Below are 9,529 nucleotides of genomic sequence, written 5' to 3'. Positions count from 1 at the left end.
TGGATGACAAGAGAAAGATCATTATTCACTTGAAAACAAAAAAAAAAAACATTGAAATATTATCTGTTTAAAGAAAACTAAAATATAAATACTTACTGTACAAACAACTTACATTTTTGATCAGATTCAGTTAAAAATATTTCTAAAGAATTAAAATATTGTGTACGTCAAAAAGTCAACGTTTTTTTTCTTCTTAAAGAGCGCGAAGACTGAGTGTGTATATGTCACAGCGGACGTATGTGTATTCTGTATGTGTGTATGTGTTGATGGCACGGAAGCCATGTTTTTTTTTTCCATCAAGAAATAACAAACAAAAATTGTGTTTAATCGTTTTCATTAATAAATAGAGGTCCAGATATCACAAAAATTTGTACTGCACTGCCGAAGGTAAGTATGGAAATAAATATGCAAAAAAAATTACGATAAAATATACTATTTCTGAAATATTTCAGGTACACACAAGCAGAGATGAGAGCACTGATGGACATCTCTTTAGATTTGTAACCTGTTATCAAATGGTCAGATATGGAATATTTCCTGGCACTGAAAAGAAAGTTTGGACATAAAAATACACTTTCAGAAATTACAAATGGATGATACCTAGATGTTGCCATGTGGGCTATATCACTTCACATTAATGAAAAATACAGTTAGCCTAGTATAAATTTAACTCATATCAATGATTTCTAGAACTCTATAAGGTAGAATATAAAAGTTGGTTTAACACTGTTTCCACCAACTCCACTGCTCTAAATAAGGAACTTTAACATTTTAAAAATCAATCTACCCGAGGCTATCCCTTTTTTCTGGGACACAAACTTCCTGTTTTTAAATGATCTAAGTTAATATTTTCTATCAAAAAATGTCAATTTATGTTCTAAACACCAGCATAATAATAACTTAGTTATCTAAATTCTTCACAATTTGATAAAATAATTGAAAGATAATGTATTTCAACAGAAATATGGTAACAAAATGATTATAAAAATGTCTTGATATTTTTATATGATTCACACATTATCCCAACTCTAAAGTTTCACTCAAAAATGGTTAAATTAGGAATTTCAAGCAGTTTTTAACTACAATATATTTTTTTATATGAAATTCATCTTTTATTGTAATATCCAGTATTCCACCTAAAACCATACAAGAACTGCAAAAATTCAGTTATATCTTTTATAATAACTGCAATACCTTACTGAAATGTTTGTTCTAGACATCATGAATAACAATGTATCACATATGTTAGTTTTTATATTTTGTTGCATTTTAACAGTATTGGTAACGGAAATATATTTTCTTTAGACTCTCTTCTCCCTTGTCTCCTGTCGGCCAACTGGCTAATCACATATTCTTTAGATAACCAATATCATTATCATTTTATGTACCAAGTTATGTTTTTCTTTCATTCACTGCATGATAATCTCTAACATCTAGTATTCAGTATTGAATCATGTCAGTAAATTGTATTACTACAAAGTAAACATTTAATGGAGATCAATTTAGGGAAACGTGCAACTTTAATCAAATATTGACTAAATTTGTGAATTCTATAGTTTATGGTTGTGTCAGCACAAGTTGTTGCAAGAGGTTTTACATGTAAAATGACAGGAGAATAATTAAAAAATGAATTAGTTTTATTTAAATTCAGTTTATTAAGAATATTTATAAAAAGTGATGCCAGAACCTATAATTCAGTTTAGATCAGAAAAGATTGCAAGAATGGTGGTGATATCTTTTATTACAAATATGTCTAACTGACAAATTATGCCCCCACCCCTATTTTGCATTTATATTATATTAAAGGGTTCATTGATACTTTCTAATTAACATTCAGCTTAACCATCATGTCATAAGTAAACTGTAAAATTATATACCAATGTAACCAACAACAGAATCATCCTTTGATGGAATAAACATAATAAATTTAACAGCAGAATATACTTAAGATATCATATGAATATCCCATTAAAGTATGACGAAATATTTCAATTTTATCATTTGTGTATTTATTTGTAATACAACTAAACAGTGATGTTATCCCTGATTTGGAGAATACATTTCCCAACTATTCACCCACATCGAACAAATCAGTAGTACTTTTCTCTTGCTGGAAATATGTTAGAAAGAATGTATACAGTATTAGAAAGAATGTATACAGTATTTTGAAATAATTATTTTACTAAAAATATTATAATGATAAATTATCTTACCAATGTAATATGTTGGGAGTTTGTTATCACATGTTTATTTTCTTTCCTGTGTGAATACATTTCTGGTTATCATTCATGTTATTCTTTGATATGGGACTTCTCGAAACTATTGTATTCAATAACTGCCTTCACTGCTATTTTATTTACAGCCAGTCATTTATTCTCTCTACCATCATAATCTTTCTCATACTCATTCACTCATCCTGGCTCTTCCATAGTCATCAATCTATCTCCTGTGTCATTGCTTTCTGATCATTGCTCTACTCTCTTGGTTATGTAACCCTGCATGGATGTACATATCACAGAATACAGGGTACTCTTATCAATCCTCTTCTCACTAATCATTCATTTCTCTCATTAATGCTTCTACTTATGCCTTTCACTTCTTACCTCTATTGCTCTCATTTTTTCACACTCCCTGTACTTGGCTGTCAGTGAGGGATAGATCTTTGCTCTTCACTACAACCTTCTCCTAGTGTAATGTAGCCTTCTCATCACTCCAACACTCTATCCAGCTTTCATCCTAATCACCCTAGCTGCCTTATCCACCCTAAAACCAATCTGTCATTACCCTTCCTATACTTCACCTACTCTTGGACCATATGATATAGACATCCATCATTCACTCCATTTCTGCTATCACACTTTTGCACATACCTCACCTCATCACCCTGATTGAAAGAATACTTTTCAGGGAAATAAGTACTCTCATATCTTCAAGGCAAGTGGTAACCATGCTATATTGCTGACACTATAAATCCACCCGGAGTATTCTGTAAAGTGGTTGGTGAATGAGACATGGGACCAAGAAACCTTTAGTGTTGTCCAAAAATTGATAACTTCTATCATATTGGAGCCTCAAAAATAGCATCAAGGACATTTTATAATATGGTTGGTATTAAGAAGAGCATCTACCCATAGAAATCTAGCCAAAAATGAATCATACAAGCAAAATGCAATTCCCCAACCCATCTAGGTGAGCAGTGCCCACCCAGTCCATGCCAGCATAGAAGGCAGAAGTCAAACAGTGATGATGATGATAATTAGATTTCTTTCATGAAATTAAATTTTGACATTGATATTTACTAATTTTTATTAATACAGACATGTGTAGATAAGTGACTATTTTGACAGAATGATTTATCACAGACATTACAATGATATGGTTTCTCTCCTGTATGAATACGCCTATGAGTAGTTAAGTGGCCGTTTTCAGAGAATGATTTATCACAGATATCACAGCGATATGGCTTCTCTCCTGTATGAATACGTTTGTGCTTGGTCAATACACCATTTTCAGAGAATGATTTACCACAGATATCACAATGGAAAGGCTTCTCTCCTGTGTGAATACGTTTGTGTTTAGTTAACACACCATTTTCAGAGAAGGATTTACCACAGATATTACAGTGATATGGTTTCTCTCCAGTATGAATACGTTTGTGAGTAGTTAAGTGATGATTTCGAGAGAATGCTTTACCACAGATATCACAGTGATATGGCTTCTCTCCTGTATGAATACGTTTATGATTAGTTAAATGATGATTCTGTGAGAATGATTTGCCACAGATATCACAGTTATATGGTTTCTCTCCTGTATGAATGTGTTTGTGTATAGTTAAGACACTACTTCCAGAGAATGATTTACCACAAATATCACAGTGAAATGGTTTTTCCCCTGTATGAATGTGTATGTGTTTAGTTAAGTCACCACTTCCAGAGAATGTCTTGCCACATATATTGCAATGATATGGCTTCTCGCCTGTATGAACACGTACATGTTTAATTAAGTGATCATTTACAGAGAATGATTTACCACAGATATCACAGTGAAAAGGCTTCTCACCTGTATGAATGCGTTTGTGAGCAATTAATTGGTTTGTTTGAGTAAATGTTTTACCACAGATATTACAGTGAAATGGCTTTTCTCCTGTATGAATACGTTTGTGAATAGTCAGGTTACTGCTTTGAGAGAATGATTTACCACAGATATCACAATGATATGGTTTTTCACCTGTATGAACATGTTTGTGAGTAGTTAAGTGACTATTTTCAGAGAATGATACACCACAAATATCACAGTGATAAGGTTTTTCTCCTGTATGAATGCGTTTGTGAATAGTAAGTTGACCCTTTTTAGAGAATGTCTTTTTACAGATACCACAGGTATATGCTGATTTGCCTATCTCTTTTGGCATATCTTGCAATTAAAGCAATCCTTTAAGTTTCTCACATAAATTTTTCCATAATTTTTATTCTCACACCACAATATTTGGATGTTTTCCTTGTTTTCTTTTTTTATATATTCCTATACTGCTATATTTCCATTAACTGTAACCATTGTTGATATTTAAAGCAGGTTAAACTTCTTTGCAAATTTGTCTGAGATTAATTAGAATGCAAAATCATCTTGTATGTATTCCAGTTAATGAGGAGGAGAAATATCACTAATAATCTCACTCAGAAGAACAATTTCACAGTGATTCTACCACAGATTTATATTAACAAGGTTATATCTGTTCTCTATCAAATCTTCTTTCAAAGATAATAAATATTGATAATATATCTGAAGTAAAATATTCTTTTATGCCAATGTCATCTGATATTCTGAAATAATAAAGAAACAGTATAAACTATAAAGAATACTTAGAGGACCAACAGCGGAAAATTTATTATATTTCAATATTGATCAACTATAGATATAAAACATTACTCAACCAAATGAACTTACCTTTTAATATGTTATTAAAATTACATCAAACAATCTTATGTGAAGTCTACATATTTGCAGACAACAGTTACACCTTCAGATTATGTGTTAAAATATTGATTAACATTCTATCACCAGACTATGATGTAAGGCATTTCAGCTTTAACTTTCCCACCTTCATTATTGCATTGTATATCCAGGACTACATTACCCAATATAGTCCTCAAATTTCAAAACTGAAGGATTCAAATTTAGGTAAATATAGCTGCAATTTCTAGTAGAACATGTAATCACTTAGAGGTGCCTACTGTGGCCCAATATTGCTTAAGTTTAGGTCCTCCCTGACTGAGCCTGTTTAAAAGCAGGTTCTTTTCCATGAAGTTGTGTATTTTGTGACAGATCATTTTTATAGGTAGTTCAGAGCTGCAGAAATCAATGTGCAACAATTACAAAAACTTTCAAACATGAAAATCCTTGGACATTGGAGCCTCATACTTTTATAATACCTCTATAGAATCAGGGGGTTGAAAAAGAAGAAAAATTCTACTGGTCTCATGTAGATAGTAGATGGGACAATCATAAAAGTTTTCCTAGGCTGTATTTTGCCCCCAAGCCTGAAGAAAATTTAATAAAACTAGTAAAATGTCAGAAATAATATGAATCAGTGAAAAACAAAATGAATCAAAAGCAATTTGCTAGCCTAATATCTAGTATCTCATCTCATAAGTTCTTAGTGTGTAAAGCACCTTTTGAAACTTTTTCAACTGTTCACTTTTCCAACCAAGAGAGCAACATACTGACTTTATTTAAATGAATGCTCATTTGGAAGAATACCAATGTGTTGCAGTTTTAATGAAGAAAAGTTAGTAGTCATTGCCTTGATATAAGTAAAGACATTGCATTTTCTGTAGTTCTGAACACAAATACAAACATTTATGGTGTTATGATTTCAGAGTAAAATGGAAAGTTACAGACGCTCAATAGGAAAGGTACTGATTGATGAATTACTGAAACTAAGTTTCCTAAAATAGAGATTATTTATTTCAGTGACGGATCATCAGTACAGTACAAAAACCACAAGAACTTTTCTAATTTGATCTTCCATGAGCAGATTTTCAGTTAAAAGCAGAATGGCATTTCTTTGCCACATCACATGGTTAAAATGCTAGTGATAACAGTGGGACAATCAAGTGGTTAACAGCACAAGCAAGTCTGCAAAAAGCAGTCTCAGAGTAGAAGCTCTAAAGCAGTTGTTCAAATTTGCCAGGAAAGAGATCAATGTAGTAACCACTTTCTCTCAAGTCACTTAACCAGGTGTCACAGTTTCTAGATACACAATTTTCAAACTCTGCCAAATACAGAGGTACATGTGGAAACCATGAATTTATTCCATGTGGTAACGACATCTCCATGAGCCTTGTATCTGGAAATCATTCATCAAGACTGCTACTGCAAGATAATGCAAATTCTATTTCAATTGAAAATATCCATCAGGGTCATACTATGTGTTTTAGTATGATATTGGTTGGTACTTTGGAGTGACAAATTATGTTTCAGTTGAACACTTTGATGTTAATGTAAAGTTCCTTCATCCTAAAGTCAGTCAGTTTTTCTGGCCAAGAAATGATGATATCTGTTGGATTTCAACATTGGACGTAATTGTAAATGTGGTTCCTCCGTCTTTTGGAAGCACTAGCAGTTGTTATCATTTTTCATGTGATGATATACAAAATTTGATGTGATATGTATTAGGCTACCAAATAGCTTTTGATTCATTTTGTTTTCCAGTTTCATGTTATTTCTGACATTTTGCTAGTTTTATTAATTTTTCTTCAGATGTGGAGGCAAAATACAGTCCAAGAAAACTTTTGATTGTCCCATCAGCTATCAATATAGGACTACTAGAATTTTTCTTCTTTTCGACCTCCTGAATCTACAAAGCTATTATAAAAGTATGAAACTCCATTTGCCAACCAAGAGGTCAATGTCCAAGGATTTTCACATTCGGAACTTTTCTAATTGTTGCATATTGATTTCCTTGGCTCTGAACTACCCCACAAAATGGAAATTTCCATTTTGAGCTATTTTAAGGGGATGAAAATTGATATTTAGATTGGTTTTAAATGCTGTAGTTTTACATTTCTATACTTACCATCAGGTGTATTTTCTGAATATAATTTTATATAGTTTCAACCTAGTGATAAGAAGTTATTCTAGTTAAAATACTGTAAAAATCACCAAATTTTTCACTTTGTTCTGTTCTTGATCCCCCACCCCCACCATTGCACAAGAAAGCAGGCTTTTCAGTTAGTGAATTCGTATATTCTGATAAGATTTCAGACCTTATTGTAAGATTAGGGAAGATGGAATGCTCAACAACTGTTGTTATTAAGTAATAGCTGTCTAAACTTAAGATCTTTTTTTTAAATAGCCCTCAAGACGTGGATTTTTGCAATTTTCAGTTGGCATTTTTTTTCTACATTGGCTAAGTTAAAAGAATTGATCTTTAGTGTCAGTCAATCTGAGGGACTTGAGATAGTGGGGATTAAAGAAACATAATTTTCAAAGTATTATATCAAACCTATTTGGAATGATGGGCCTCTAAAAATAAAAAATTCAATATTTCAAAAATTTAGGAAATTGCCTAAACTTAAGTAACCATAAAATGTGATTGGTAATATCTATGGAGCTAAAATTTTCAGGAATTACTCCTCTCACAGAGACTAAGATAATGACGTAAATTTGAAGAAAATCTTAAGAACCTTCGCGATGGACCTTTGATGAATTTAACTAGAACGAGTCTTTTATATAATTACCGTAATTACCAGATACCAGTGGAAACACACAACACTGGGATTAGATTTCCTAATGTTATTATGTGGTTTCCACTTTTGTATAGTTATTGTATTCTCAAACATTCACTTGATTCTAAAATTCAACCTTGAAGTTTTGGCGCTTTTCGTTATTACTCTACATTTGAAATTTAAACAAAATGAATGAAAAAATATGAATTCGTACGAATACATATACAATATCTCAATTTTTCTTTTCTTTCTTATTTCAATTTACCATTCTCAAAGAATGTATTCTTATTGACAGACATTTCTTTTTAAATGCACCACTGAAATTACCATCCGTAACTCGTTTCATGACCACATGAATGATACAAATCGACTGGAAAACAACAATACGATTTCCTTCAAAAACTTTGTAATAGTGTCTTTGTTCATAATTTTCAAATGAATTTTCGAAAATTATAATTAATTTGAAATGATAATCAAGGGCCAATGAAGAAATTACATGCGATGTAGGTTAATGAAGAAACGTCTAAATCTTTGTCAGCTTACCGTTTTCATGTGTAAACAGTTATTCGATGTGTTCTACCTTGTCACCAAACTACAAAAGAAATGATCTCGTTCTTAAATTTGTATCCAGGTGTGCTATTAGTTTCATTCTACGATATCAATATTCAAGTAGCCGCTAATACTTGTAGCCATAAATTCGTATCTTGTCACACTGAAGCACTGAAAATGATTTTATGTCTTTAGCCGCAGATTCAATATGAAACGTCTGTGTCTATATTAGGATGTTGCGATTATTACTTGTCATTCATTCATGCATACGTACATATATTTATTTATTTATTCGTGTGTTTTGGTTGAGTCAACCTCTTGCTATTCCGAGTTTCAACTGTGGTAACACAGAGTTTTCAGGCAAGTTAAGAACTGCATGATGTTGTAACCCACAAAAGACAGATGAAACTCTGAGTAGCAAGAGACTTATGCAATTAAAATAAAAGAAATATTATGAATCTTGGATCTTGTCCTTTTGATGGACAACTCGATTAATTAATTTTCTTTAACTAAATATTGTGAAACTTCGGATACTGGTAGAATGTGTCATATAGAACATCTTTTACTCTTAGCGTTGCTGAGAAAAGTTTCTATTTTCGAAGTTATCCGAAGTTTCAAAGTGTTTAGTCAAAGAAAAGATCCAAAGATTTTCCTCACAAATTTCTTTATAACCGTAATGTATGCCATTTGAAAGGGATTTGTATAAAATTTCATTAAAAGATATCCATTTTCCTCAATGTTATCATCATCATCATTTAACGTCCGCTTTCCATGCTAGCATGGGTTGGACGATTTGACTGAGGACTGGTGAACCAGATGGCTACACCAGGCTCCAATCTGATCTGGCAGAGTTTCGACAGCTGGATGCCCTTCCTAACGCCAACCACTCCGAGAGTATAGTGAGTGCTTTTACGTGCCACCGGCACTGGCAACGGTCTCGCTCAAAAGGTGTCTTTTACGTGTCACTTGCACGGGAGCTAGTCCAGCGGCACTGGCAACGACCTCGCTTGAATGATTTTCTAACATGCCACCAGCACAAGTGCTGGAAGGCGACGCTCGTAACGATTAAGCTCAAATGGTGCTACTTACGGGCCACTAGCACGGAAGCCAGACAGCTGCTCTGGCAATGAAACACGCTCGACAGGTGCCAGTCATCGGATATGGTTCAATTTCGATTTCGATTTTACTTGCCCCAACATGTCTTCGCAAGCAGAGTTTAGTGTCCATTGAAGGAGAGGTTGGCATGGGTGCCA

General features: G+C 32.9%; 1 protein-coding gene across 1 annotated transcript; it reads right to left on the bottom strand.

Annotated features, from left to right (window-relative positions):
• Nucleotides 1-1,084: 1,084 nt before the first annotated feature.
• On the bottom strand, nucleotides 1,085-8,421 carry LOC106868288 (zinc finger protein ZFP2). Its single transcript, XM_014913478.2, has 2 exons — nucleotides 8,271-8,421; nucleotides 1,085-4,820 (listed from the first exon to the last, which is right to left on the bottom strand). The coding sequence occupies exon 2, from the start codon at nucleotides 4,409-4,411 to the stop codon at nucleotides 3,299-3,301; it is 1,113 nt and encodes a 370-aa protein (XP_014768964.1). The 5' UTR covers nucleotides 4,412-4,820; nucleotides 8,271-8,421; the 3' UTR covers nucleotides 1,085-3,298.
• Nucleotides 8,422-9,529: the final 1,108 nt, after the last annotated feature.

This window comes from Octopus bimaculoides, chromosome 9, assembly GCF_001194135.2.
Source record: "Octopus bimaculoides isolate UCB-OBI-ISO-001 chromosome 9, ASM119413v2, whole genome shotgun sequence".
In the NCBI taxonomy this organism is placed as follows: domain Eukaryota; kingdom Metazoa; phylum Mollusca; class Cephalopoda; order Octopoda; family Octopodidae; genus Octopus; species Octopus bimaculoides.
The sequence above is the reverse complement of the archived record's forward strand: the minus strand, read 5'-3'. Positions and strand labels throughout refer to the sequence as shown.

Coding starts and splice junctions, on each gene's coding strand:
- LOC106868288 (XM_014913478.2), bottom strand. CDS start 4,411: ATGCCAAAAGAGATAGGCAAATCAGCATATACCTGTGGTATCTGTAAA.